General features: G+C 42.3%; 1 protein-coding gene across 4 annotated transcripts in view; it reads left to right on the top strand.

Annotated features, from left to right (window-relative positions):
* Positions 1–13,714, top strand: part of kif17 (kinesin family member 17) — a 101,286-nt gene that overhangs the window by 52,654 nt on the left and 34,918 nt on the right. For all 4 annotated transcript variants that reach the window (XR_011351844.1, XM_069919062.1, XM_069919064.1 and 1 more), the window contains exon 6: positions 5,039–5,145. Coding sequence is in view for 3 of the 4 variants with exons in the window: in XM_069919062.1 (XP_069775163.1) it covers positions 5,039–5,145 (107 nt within the window). In the remaining variant the exon portion in view is untranslated. The remainder of the gene's footprint in view (positions 1–5,038; positions 5,146–13,714) is intronic.

Raw genomic sequence — 13,714 nt, 5'->3', positions numbered from 1 at the left:
CATTCCAAAGTCCCACTATCTGCCACAGTTAATATCCTGTGATTTACAACCCATTCAACTTCCCCCAGAGGTGTTAATCGCCTATTATATAGATGATATCCTCCTGCAGCACATTATCGAGCTTTGGAGCGGATCAGGAGGAAAGAGATGCAGTGGTTATTTGCAAGGATAGACGGAATCAATTAAATAAATTGAAGACCGTCTTCAGAGTTAAGCAGGATTTTAATTCTGCAATGATTTTAATTCTGCAATGTTTTTAAAAGCCTTTCTTTAAAAGAAACTTTTTCTCGTAAAAATAGTGCACAATGACAGATTTATGGTTTGATTTGAAGTAATGAGGATGATTACATAATTATGGAAAGGGATAGGTCTGGTCCGATGAAGGTTTTTGAGTGGGGTAAAGCCAGATTTGATGAAATGAGAAGGGATTTGCAGGGAATGGTTTGGACAGATTTGTTTTTTGTTTTTTGGGAAGGAGGTAGAGGGCATTTAAAAGTGAGATTTTGAGGGTGCAGAATCTTTATGTTCCTGTTAGGATAAAAGGCAGGGTCAAATGTTCAAGAAAGCCATGGTTTTCAAGAGAGATTAGGAAGTTGGTTCGAGATAAAAGGGAGACCTACATTAAGTACAGGAAGCAAGGTATGGATGAGATGCTTGAAAGATACATAGATTGTAGAAAGAGGCTTAAGAAGGAAATTAGAAAATCGAAAAGAAGGTATGAGGTGGCTTATAGCGAACAGGGTGAAAGTAAATCCAAAGGATTTTTACAAATATGTGAATAGCAAAAGGAGAGTGAAGGATAGAATTGGTCCACTAGAGAATCGGACAAATGCGTGAGGAGTCAAATGAGATGGGGGTGATATTGAATGAATTCTTCTCATCAGTATTCACTAGGGAAAGGGATATGGAATTGAGTAGGATAAGCGAGGCAAAAGGGGTAATTATGGAAAAGATAGGGATTAGGAAAGAGGGGGTGTTGGAACTTCTGAGGTATATAAAGATGGATAAGTCTCCAGGTCCCAACGGGATTTTCCTCAGGACATTGAGGGAAGTCAGGGAGGAAATAGCAGAGGTTCTGACAGTGATTTTTCAACAGTCACTGGAGGAAGGTATGGTGCTGCGGGATTGGTGTGTTGCAAACGTGGTTCCTCTGTTTAAACAGGGCTTCAGAAATTATCGGCCAGTAAGTTTGATGTCGGTGATAGGTAAACTAATGGAAAGTATTCTTAGAGATAATATGTATAAGTATCTAGAGGGGCAGAGATTGATCAAGGACACCCAACATGGGTTTGTGAGGGGAAGGTCATGTTTGACAAATCTTGTTGAATTTTTTGAGGAAGTGACTAGAAAGGTCGATGAGGGTAGAGCAGTAGATGTAGTCTATCTGGATTTCAGTAAGACTTTTCATAAGGTTCCACATGGAAGGTTGGTGAGGAAGGTTCAAGCACTAGGGATTAATGTTGAGATAGTCAAATGACGCAAGAGAGTCATAGTGGACATCTGTCTGTCAGGATGGAGGCCAGTGACGAGCGGTGTTCCTCAGGGATCGGTGTTGGGTCCTTTTTGCATTAATTATTTGGATGATGGAGTGGATGATACAAAAATAGGAGGAGTTGTGGATAGTGAAGATGGCTTTCAGAGACTGCAGAAGGATTTGGACTGATTAGAAGAGTGGGCTGAAAGGTGGCAGATGGAGTTTAATGTAGATAAGTGTGAGGTGCTTCATTTTGGGAAGAATAATCAAAATGGGATGTATGCAGTGAAGGGGAGGGTGTTGAGGAATGCAGAGGAACAGAGGGATCTTGGAATAATGGTTCATCTTTCTTTGAAAGTGGTTTCTCATTTAGATAGGGTGGTGAAGAAGGCTTTTGGTATGCTAGCCTTTATAAATCATAGGATAGAATATAGGAGCTGGGAGGTGATGTTGAGACTGTTCAAGGCATTGGTGAGGCCAAGTTTGGAATATTGTGTGTAGATCTGGTCCCCAAATTATAGGAAGGATATAAAAAAGGTAGAGAGGGTGCAGAAAAGATTTACTAAAATGTTGTCTGGATTGCAGTGTCTAGAATACGGAAAAAGATTGAGTAGACTGGGTCTTTATTCATTGGAGGGTAGCAGGTTGAGGGGGGATTTGATAGAGGTATATAAAATTATGAGGGGAATAGATAGAGTAGATATCAATAGGCTCTTCCCCTTGAGGGTAGGAGAGATTGGAATGAGGGGTCATAAGTTAAGGGTTAGGGGGAAAAACTTTAGAAGTAATATAAGAGAAAGCTTCTTCACTCTGAGAATGGTGGCTGAGTGGAATGACCTTCTGGAAGAGGTGATTGCAGCAGGGTCCATTTTGTCATTTAAGAGGAGATTGGATGAGTACATGGATGTGAGGGGTTTGGAGGGTTATGGGCAGGTAGCAATTAGGTGGAGTTCACTTAAATCGGTGCAGATGAGAAGGGCAGAATGGCCTGTTTCCATACTGTAATTGTTATATGGTTATATATTTATATATGGTTATTAAACTGATGCCATAGGGTAGAATCATCCTAATGTTGTCTCAGAGGCACTTGATATGTTAATCTCCTCCCTCAGTGAAATTAACATTGATAAGGTGCAGTGCCTAGGCAGAATATTCTGTTTTTCAAAATGCCATAGGATTCAGGCCAAAGAGAGATTCCCAAGACTGCCAATATCAACATTTTGAATTTTGACATTTTGTTTGTAAATTGTAAGTGTTTCATTGCCGCTATTACTTTCCCACGCCAGCTATAAATTGTGCGAGTTGTTTTATTGCCACTGCTGCATTCCCACACTCGCTATAAATTGTGCATTGTTTAATTGTCGCTATTACTTTCCCATGCTCACTATAAATTGTGCTTGTTATTTTATTGCCACCATTATTTTCCCATGCTCACTATAAATTGTGCTCGTTATTTTATTGCCACCATTACTTTCCCATGCTCACTATAAATTGTGCTCGTTATTTTATCGCCACCATTACTTTCCCATGCTCACTATAAATTGTGCTTGTTATTTTATTGCCACCATTATTTTCCCATGCTCACTATAAATTGTGCTCGTTATTTTATTGCCACCATTACTTTCCCATGCTCACTATAAATTGTGCTCGTTATTTTATCGCCACCATTACTTTCCCATGCTCACTGTAAATTGTGCGCGTTGTTTTATTGCTGCTGCTACTTTCCCACATTTGCTATAAATTGTGTGCCTTGTTTTATTGGCGTTGCTACTTTCCCACATTCGCTTTAAATTGTGCGTGTTGTTTATTGCCACTGTTACTTCCTACACTAACTATAAGTTGTGCACGTTGTTTTATTGCTGCTATTACTTTCCCATGCTCACTATAAATTGTGCATTTTGTTTTATTGCCGCTGCTACTTTCCCATGCTCACTATAAATTGTGCGTGTTGTTTTATTGGTGCTACTACCTTCCCATGCTTGCTATAAATTGTGTACTTTGTTTTATTGCCACTGCTACTTTCCCATGCTCACTGGAGGTGGTTATAACTAAAAGGTTATAAATCTCAAGGACTCACTGATTTACCTCTTAGTGTTTTAAAAAAGGTGGAGACTTTCAAGATAGTGGATGCTCTGGTTATCACCATCTGAAGTTCAAAAATGATAGAACTGTTCCTGCAGTTTGAAGGGTAACAAATGTGGCCCCACTATTTAAGATGAGAAAGAGATAAAACTCTTGACCTTATGGCATTATATCAGTGGTAAGGAAAATGGTGGAATATACAACAAAATACAATTATAAAATAATTGAAAAAATTAATATGAATTTCTATCAAATGATGTAAAGAGGCTTCAGAGATATGTAGGAAAGCTAAACAAACTAAAGTCACCAATTTAGACACACAGCACGGTGATAGGCCATTCCAACCCATGAGCCAAATACCCCTTGCAGATTTTTGGAGGGTGGGAGAAAGCCAGAGCACCTGGGGAAACTCATCCAGACATGGGGAGAACATACAAACTCCTTACAGATCCTTACAGCACCAGACTGGAACCCAGGTTGCTAGAGCTGTAATAGCGTTGCCCTAACCACTTCGCTAACCGTACTTGGTGATGGAATTAATGTGGAATAAAACATGAGGTCGTCCTTGGTACATATAATAGAAGAACAGAGAATTCATTCAAACAGAAGAGATAAGGTGATGTTGAGGTTAAAGGGATATGGGTGTTGCTTGTACAAGTTGCTAAAAGCCAACATGCAGGTGCAGCAAATAATGAAAGGAGAAAGTGGTAAGGAAATGCTGTTACAATTGTATAGGGCCTTAGGGAGGGTGCATCTGGAGAACATGCATATTTTTTTTATATCCTTGCATAAGAAAGGATGCACTTGCCATAGAGGGAATGTAGTGAAAATTCCACTGGTCTCAGCGATGATAGGTTTACTATACAATGAGAGATCAAGTCAAGTGAGATATTATTTTGATTTGAGAAGAATGAGAAAGGATGTCATCAAACTACAAAATTTTTAAAGGTCTTAGAATAAGGGGTAAGCCATTGAGGTTTGCAAAGATGAGTTATTTCTTCACTCATATTGAGGTGAACCATTGCCATTCTCTTAGGAGTGCAGGACTTTGTTTTACCAGATGTTAAAATTTTGAGAAATTTGGATAATTGAAAGGGGGAGCAGAATTGGAAAGTTCAAATCATAGAGAACCTGGATCAGTTCCCTTGATGGCCCTGCTAGCAAGTTCAGGAAGGTTAATATGTGCTGAATTAATTGATCTCACTTAATTGATCTAGGAAAACAGAGGGCTACATAAATTGTCCAGAAATGTGGAAAATAACATTGGGCAGTTTTCTTAATGCTGATCATTCTAAATAAGCTTTATAAATGTAGTACTGTTTGATATAAATAGACTCTCAATTCTATTAACTGAATTAGTTGCCTTAAATGATTACAGAGTGATGATTTCTGGAAATCTATTTCTAGATAGCTTATCTATTTTTTTAACTGCATGAAGTGCCGTGTTTTATTTGTTAAATTAACTTCATTTTTATTTTGCAGATTACCTAAATATAGTGCAAATGAGCAAAAGCAAGGCAACCGATCAATCTCCTGAGAATACTGAAGTCCATTCTGAGTTAGAAATTGAAAAAGAAAATATGAGACAGGTTTGTATACATCAAATGAAAAGCTGAAATATATTCTGAAGTTTGTACATCTAGAGACACAAGAGATTCTATTGCTTGATGCTTGTCAAGGCAAAAGATTTGTATTCATCCAAGGAAAACAGCAAAGTTTCGCTGTCTTGAGAATTTACAATTCCAACACAAAATGTTGACTGACCATTTCTACCCATTGATGCTGTCTGATCTGTTGAGTTTCTCCAGCAATTGACTTTTGATGTCAAGGACTTGCAGGTTTTTAAGAGGTTGTAGGGAGTACCTTGTGCCAAAAAAAGCATATTGTGCTAGCTGAAAAACCCAACATAATCCCGTTTTCTGGAACTTGTTCTTTATAACCCTATAGTCAAGATACATAATGAGGCCTAAACAGTCAAGGCATGATTCTGTCCCACAGATGTTGAAACAACACATCTCCTTCATGAATAACATTTGGAAGTGCTGAAAGAAACTGAAGCATAAAATGTACCCATGTGGGCAAAATGAATGATCATTGCTAAATGTAACTTGTTGGCACCCCTGTTAGTCGGATAGATGTGGCTGCCACTCTTGCACTGCAGTAAAGGGTCAGAAAAAGATAAACCTACTTGATCTCATTCTCATTCTGTTACAGGTTCATCTGTTTATGACAGCACTGATAGGATGGGTTGTTACACAGATCCATCTTTACACTGAGACCATCTATCTGCTATCATTTTGCATGAGGCATGTACTAAACCAACCTTGCAGCTCAAAGCTGGGGATCCATAAAGCAATATGGTCCATCTATAGCAGCAGAATTACATTTCAGCATAATTCACAACTCAGTCAACCATTACCATCTGGCCATGGACCAAGTCTGCTTCTGCTTCAAAGGGACATGCCAAGAGCTGCACCAGTCAGGGCAACATGCATGCTAAATATCAAAGATAATATAGTGATCCACAACCAATGGACCAAATGAAAGTTCTGAATTCCGGCCACATCAGGTTCCCGAATGATGATGGAGACACTTCAAGAACATTTCCATCTTGAGCAATAGTTAGACCCAGAATATGATTGTCCAAGACAAAGTTTCAAATTTGCAACCATGTTCAGCCAGAAGTGCCAAATTGTTGATGCACCTCATTTATGAAATACCCAATGTAGAAGAGGCCAGTTGTGAGCCAATTCAATTCACTTCTCCAAATATGAAGAAACAGCTAAGAGCAGAGGTTACAGCTGTAGTCATGAAGTTTTGAACTCCAGATTTATTGTCTGATTCTTCCAATACGGTTACAAAAATGGAATCTACGTGACAAACACGCCCTTTCTTCACAAAGCAGGGGAAATGTATTAAAGCTAATTAACAATGAACTATTCTATTCTCAAACATCAGGAAAGTACTGGAAAATCAATTTATGTTTATTGTCATCTGATTGCATAAGTACAACCCAATGAAACAGCGTTCTCTAGTCCTCAGTGAAAAACACACAGACACACACCCAGATATAACACACATAGAGACAAGTATAAGTATTCATATGGTACAAGTAAGTAAATAAATATTGTTTCATAGTTATCTGAGTCTTGGAAGGTTAATGTGAGCAGTTCCTTTAGTTGTTCAGCCCATGGGAAGAAGCTGTTCCTCAGTCTGGTGGTGCTGGCCCCCAAAGATGTAGTGTGCAGGATGGAAGAGATCCTCAAAGATTTTGCCCGCCCTCTTCGGACAACGATGCAGTAAATCACGTCGTTGGTTGGGGGGGGGGGGTGGGGGGTGAAATAACTTGTATTTATTTTGGATTTCATTGGGATCATTTAGCTGTAATCATCATTATGGACTTGGATTAAAGAGCTGACTTTAAAAATGAGGTGAAAGTTAACTGCTCTTAATATCATGTGTTCATTTGTCTGGCATCAAGGAAGCAGTAAATTAAACTCAGTGGTAAAAGGCTAATTGGCTGGAGTCCTATCTTGCACAAAGGAGGATAATGGTGATTGTTGGCTGTCAGTCATTGCAGTCTCAGGATATTACTTCAGGAAGTCCTCAGATTAATCATTTTCAACTGTTTCTATATCCTTTCATTCATAAGGTCTGAAGCGAGGATAAATGCTGATAATTCCACAATGCTCAGATCCATTTGTAATTCTTCAGAAAATAAAGCAGCCCATGTCTGCATCCAGCAAAACCCCAGGGAAAGACTGATGTGATAAGTAACTTGTAATATACATATAGTGCATTGAGCTCATACTGTGACCCCACACACTAATGTCATTATAATGAAAGCACATCAGCGCCTCCACTTCCCCAGGAGTTTGCTAAAGATCGATATGGCATCAGAAACCTTGGCAAATTTATAGAGATGTGTAGTGAAAAGTGTGCTGACTGGCTGCATCAGAGCTTGGTATGGTGGCACCAATAGCTTTGAGCAAAATCCTTGCAAAAAGTAGTGGAAATAGCCCAGGATACCAAAGGCAAATCTCTCCCCACCATCAAGAAAATCTACATTGAATGGTGCCGTTAGAGAGCAGCAGCAATCATTGAGGATCCACTCCACTCAGGACATGCATTCTCACTGATGCCATCAGGAAAGAGGTATAAATACCACAAGATGTACCACCACTTTCTGGAACAGGTGCTACCCCTCTACCATAAAATGTCAAAACAATAGACTCTATCAGAGACTACTTTGCACGTTATTTATTACTGAGTACACAGTTTTTCTCTATTTACACAGTCAGTTTGTTTACAATTCTTTATTTGTTTACTATTTTATCTATTATCTACTTTATTTTATCTATTTTTTATATGTATCTATTCTTGAGTTCACTGGATGAAGACAGAAAATATATTTAACCATATACACATAACAATTACAGCATGGGAAACAGGCCATATTTGCCCTTCTAGTCCCACCTACCTGCACCTTGCCCATAACCCTCCATTCCCCTCCCATCCATATACCTATCCAATTTTTCCTTAAATGACAAAATTGACCCTGCCGCCACTACTTCTCCTGGAAGCTCATTCCATACAGCCACCACTCTCTGAGTAAAGAAGTTCCCCCTCGTTACTTCTAAACTTTTGCCCCTTAACTCATGACCTCTTATTTCACTCTCTCCTACTCTCAATGGAAAAAAACCTATCCACATCAACTCTATCTGTCCCTCTCATAATCTTAAATACCTCTATCAAATCTCCTCTCAAACTTCTATGCTCCAAAGAATAAAAACCTAATCTGGTCAATCTTTCTTTGTCATCCAGATGCTGAAACCCAGATAACATTTTCGTAAATCTTCTCTGCACTCTCTTTACTTTGTTGATATCCTTCCTATAATTCGGTGACCAGAACTCTACACAGTACTCTAAATTTGGCCTCACCAATGCCTTGAACAGCCTCAGCATCACCTCCCAACTCCTGTATTCGATGCATTGATTTATAAAGGCCAGCACAATAAAAGCCTTCTTCACCACCCTATCCACATGAGATTCTACCTTTAGGGAATGATGCACCGCTATTCCAAGATCTTTCTGCTCCACTGCATTCCTCATGCCCTCCCATTTACTTCGTATGTCCTGTTTTGATTATTCCCACCAAAATGAAGCACTTCAAACTTATCCGCATTAAACTCCATCTGTGCCATCTTTCAGCCCACTCTTCTAAGCCATCTAAATCCCCCTGCAACCTTTGAAAGCCTTCTTCATTATCCACAATTCCACCTATTTTAGTAATCCAATTTACCATCCCATCATCCAGATCATTATTGTATATGACAAACAGCAAAGGACCCAATACAGATCCCTGAGGCACACCACTTGTCACAGCTTGACAAACAGTTATCCACTATGACTCTCTGGCATCTCCCTTCCAGCCACTGTTGAATTTATTTGACTATCTCAAAATTAATACCTAACGACTGAATCTTCCATGCAGAACCTTATCGAAGGACTAACTGAAGTCAATATAGACAACATCCATTGCTCTACCCTCATCAACTTTCCTAGTCACCTCTTCAAAAAATTCAACAAGATTGGTCAAGCATGACCTTCCATGCACAAACCCATGTCGAGTGTTCCTGATCAGACCATATCTCTCCATATATATATATATATATATAAAACATTGTGCATGAGGAACACGGGAGATGGGGAGGGGTGAGAGTTTGGCAGGGTCAAGACTAGACCTGTACCAATCAGACCAGGTATGGTCCGACCTAGGAGGGGAGGCAGGCCCCTCCAGGCCGGGTAAGAAACCTGCATAGGAGAAGGCCACTCCGATATAAAACCTACGACCCAAGGACCTCGCTGCCACGTTCTAGCTTGCTTGGCCACAGCACACGAACCATGGGTGTAAAGGGTGGGGCCAGTAGTGCGTACACTGCACTCCACCTAAAAGCTCCTTTGCGCAGGCCCGAGGACAGGGCCACGTCCTCCCCCTCCACATCCTCCCCCACAAAAGATGCTCACAAACTCAACCTCGCATGCTGGAACATCAGAACCATAGACAAGGCTGACAGCCACCGACCTGAATGTCGGTCTGCCCTCATCGCACATGAACTCCTTAGACTTGACATCGACATAGCCGCTCTCAGTGAAGTCCGGCTTGCAGATGTAGGCAGCCTCCAAGAACGTGGCGTGGGCTACACACTCTACTGGTCTGGCAATCCTATGGATGAACGATGCCTATCTTCATGGTCAAGAACTTCATTGCCTCCAAACTTGAAAACCTCCCGACAGGCCACTCGGACCGGATCATGTCCATGCGACTCCCCCTTCAAAACAAGCGTCGCATCACCTTCATCAGTGTCTATGCTCCAACCCTCCAGGCGGAACCAGCAGAAAAGGACAAGTTCTACACTGATCTGCGCAACCTCATTCAACGCACCCCTACAGCTGACAAGGTTGTCATCCTTGGCGACTTCAACGCTCGCGTCGGCAAAGACTCAGAAACCTGGCCAGGAATCCTGGGCAAGCATGGTGTCGGCAAGTGCCACGACAACAGGCGCCTCCTGTTGGAGCTCTGCGCAGAAGAGCGGCTTGTCATTACAAACACCCTTTTTCAGCAGAGGGACAGCCTGAAGACTACATGGATGCATCCCCGATCCAAACACTGGCACCTCCTGGACTATGTCCTGGTGCGAGAAAGAGACAAATGAGATGTGCTCCACACCAGGGTCATGCCCAGTGCGGAATGCAACATTGACCACCGGCTGGTTCGCTGCAAGCTCAACTTTCACTTCAAGCCAAAGTCCAGGAACAGTAAAGCCCCCAGAAAGAGGTTCAATGTTGGAAACTTGCAGTCAGACGAAGTGAGAGGAAACTTCCAGGCAAACCTCAAAGCAAAGCTCGAGGATGCAATCCGCCTCATGGACTCATCCCCTGATACCTTCTGGGATCAGCTGAAGACTGCCATACTGCAATCCACTGAAGAGGTACTGGGCTTCTCCTCCAGGAAAAACAAGGACTGGTTCGATGAAAACAACCAAGAAATCCAGGAGCTGCTGGCAAAGAAGCGAGCTGCCCACCAGGCTCACCTTGCAAAGCCGTCCTGGCCAGAGAAGAAACGAGCCTTCCGTCACGCACGCAGCCATCTTCAGCGTAAACTCCGGGAGATCCAAAATGAGTGGTGGACTAGCCTCGCCAAATGAACCCAGCTCAGCAACTTCAGGGGTTTTTACGAGGCTCTAAAGGCTGTGTACGGCCCCTCACCCCAAGTCCAAAGCCCGCTGCGCAGCTCAGACGGCAAAGCCCTCCTCAGCGACAAGATCTCCATCCTCAACCGATGGTCAGAACACTTCCAATCTCTTTTCAGTGCCAAACGCTCAGTCCAAGAATCCGCCCTGCTCCAGCTCCCTCAACAGCCCTTAAGGCTAGAGCTGGATGAGGTCCTCACCTGGGAAGAGACATTTAAAGCAATTGAACAACTGAAAAGTGGCAAAACAGCAGGTATGGATGGAATCCCCCCAGAGGTCTGGAAGGCTGTCGGCAAAACTCTGCATGCCAAACTGCATGAGTTTTTCAAGCTCTGCTGGGACCAAGGAAAGCTGCCTCACGACCTTCGTGATGCCATCATCATCACCCTGTACAAAAACAAAGGCGAGAAATCAGACTGCTCAAACTACAGGGGAATCACGCTGCTCTCCATTGCAGGCAAAATCTTCGCTAGGATTCTCCTAAATAGAACAATACCTAGTGTTGCCAAAAATGTTCTCCCAGAATCACAGTGTGGCTTTCGCGCCAACAGAGGAACTACTGACATGGTCTTTGCCCTCAGACAGCTCCAAGAAAAGTGCAGAGAACAAAACAAAGGACTCTATATCACCTCTGTTGACCTCACCAAAGCCTTTGACACCGTGAGCAGGAAAGGGCTTTGGCAAATACTAGAGTGCCTTGGATGCCCCCAAAGTTCCTCAACATGGTTATCCAATGGCACGAAAACCAACAAGGTCGGGTCAGATACAGCAATGAGCTCTCTGAACCCTTCTCCATTAACAATGGCTTGAAGCAAGGCTGCATTCTCGCACCAACCCTCTTTTCAATCTTCTTCAGCATGATGCTGAAACAAGCCATGAAAGACCTCAACAATGAAGATGCTGTTTACATCCGGTACCGCACGGATGGCAGTCTCTTCAATCTGAGGCGCCGCAAGCTCACACCAAGACAGAAGAGCAACTTGTCTGTGAACTACTCTTTGCAGACGATGCTGCTTTAGTTGCCCATTCAGAGCCAGCTCTTCAGCGCTTGACGTCCTGTTTTGCGGAAACTGCCAAAATGTTTGGCCTGGAAGTCAGCCTGAAGAAAACTGAGGTCCTCCATCAGCCAGCTCCCCACCATGACTACCAGCCCCCCCCCCCCCCCCCCCACATCTCCATCGGGCACACTAAACTCAAAACGGTCAACCAGTTTACCTATCGGCTGCACCATTTCATCGGATGCAAGGATCGACAACGAGATAGACAACAGACTCGCCAAGGCAAATAGAGCCTTTGGAAGACTACACAAAAGAGTTTGGAAAAACAACCAACTGAAAAACTTCACAAAGATTAGCGTATACAAAGCCGTTGTCATACCCACACTCCTGTTCGGCTCCGAATCATGGGTCCTCTACCGGCATCACCTACGGCTCCTAGAACGCTTCCACCATCATTGTTTCCACTCCATCCTCAACATTCATTGGAGCGACTTCATCACCAACATCGAAGTACTCGAGATGGCAGAGGCCGACAGCATCGAATCCACGCTGCTGAAGATCCAACTGCGTTGGGTAGGTCACGTCTCCAGAATGGAGGACCATCGCCTTCCCAAGATCGTGTTATATGGCGAGCTCTCCACTGGCCACTGAGACAGAGGTGCACCAAAGAAGAGGTACAAGGACTGCCTAAAGAAATCTCTTGGTGCCTGCCACATTGACCACCACCAGTGGGCTGATATCGCCTCAAACCGTGTATCTTGGCGCCTCACAGTTCGGCGGGCAGCAACCTCCTTTGAAGAAGACCGCAGAGCCCACCTCACTGACAAAAGACAAAGGAGGAAAAACCCAACACCCAACCCCAACCAACCAATTTTCCCTTGCAACCGCTGCAACCGTGTCTGCCTGTCCCGCATCGGACTTGTCAGCCATAATCGAGCCTGTAGCTGACGTGGACATTGCCCCTCCCTAAATCTTCGTCCGTGAAGCCAAGCCAAAGAGAGAGAGATATATATATATATATATATATTAAAAAATAATAATATATATTATATATATATATATAACTTTCCATTAATTTACCTACCACAGATGTCAAACTTACAGGCCTATAATTGCTAGGCTTGCTCCTCAAGCCCTTTTTAAACAAAAGAACGACATATGCAATATGCCAATTATCCGGCACTATGCCCATCTCTAATGACATTTGAAAAACCACTGCCAAAGCCTCTGCTATTTCCACACTAACTTCTCTCAAGCACCTGTGGAAAATCCCATCATGACCTGGAGACTTATCCACCTTTTAATAAGCTTCAAACGTTCTAGTACTTCCTCTTTCTTAGTCGCTATAGTCTCTATAAATACCCTCTTTGCTTTCTTTATCCCACACAATTCAATATCCTTCTCCTTAGGGAAAACTGAAGAAAAGAAATCATTCAAGATCTCCCCCATCTCTTTTGGCTCCACACACAGTTGTCTGCTCTGATTCTCTAAGGGATCAATTTTATCCCTCACTCTCCTTTTGCTATTTACATATTTGTAGAAACCATTTTGGATTTATTTTCACCCTGCTTGCTATAGCCACCTCGTACCTTTTAGCTTTTCTACTTTCTTATGATTCTTTTTACATTCACTGAATTCTCCAAACATCTTTTTTCCTTGTTTCTTATATTTATTATAGGTCTTCCTCTTTTTATGAACCATTTCCAATATCTCTTGAAAACCATGGCTCTTTCAAACTTTTGACCCTGCCTTTTAACTTAACAGGAACGTAAAGATTTTGCACCCTCAAAATCTCATCTTTAAAAGACCTCCATTTCTCTACGACATCCTGCCCATAAAACAAATCGTCCTAATCCACTCCTCGTAAATCCATTTGCATCTCCTAAAATCTAGCTTATCCCCACTCG

This window comes from Narcine bancroftii, chromosome 2 (assembly GCF_036971445.1).
Source record: "Narcine bancroftii isolate sNarBan1 chromosome 2, sNarBan1.hap1, whole genome shotgun sequence".
Lineage (NCBI taxonomy): Eukaryota > Metazoa > Chordata > Chondrichthyes > Torpediniformes > Narcinidae > Narcine > Narcine bancroftii.
Note: the sequence above shows the minus strand (reverse complement) of the source record. Positions and strands in the feature narration are given on the sequence as shown.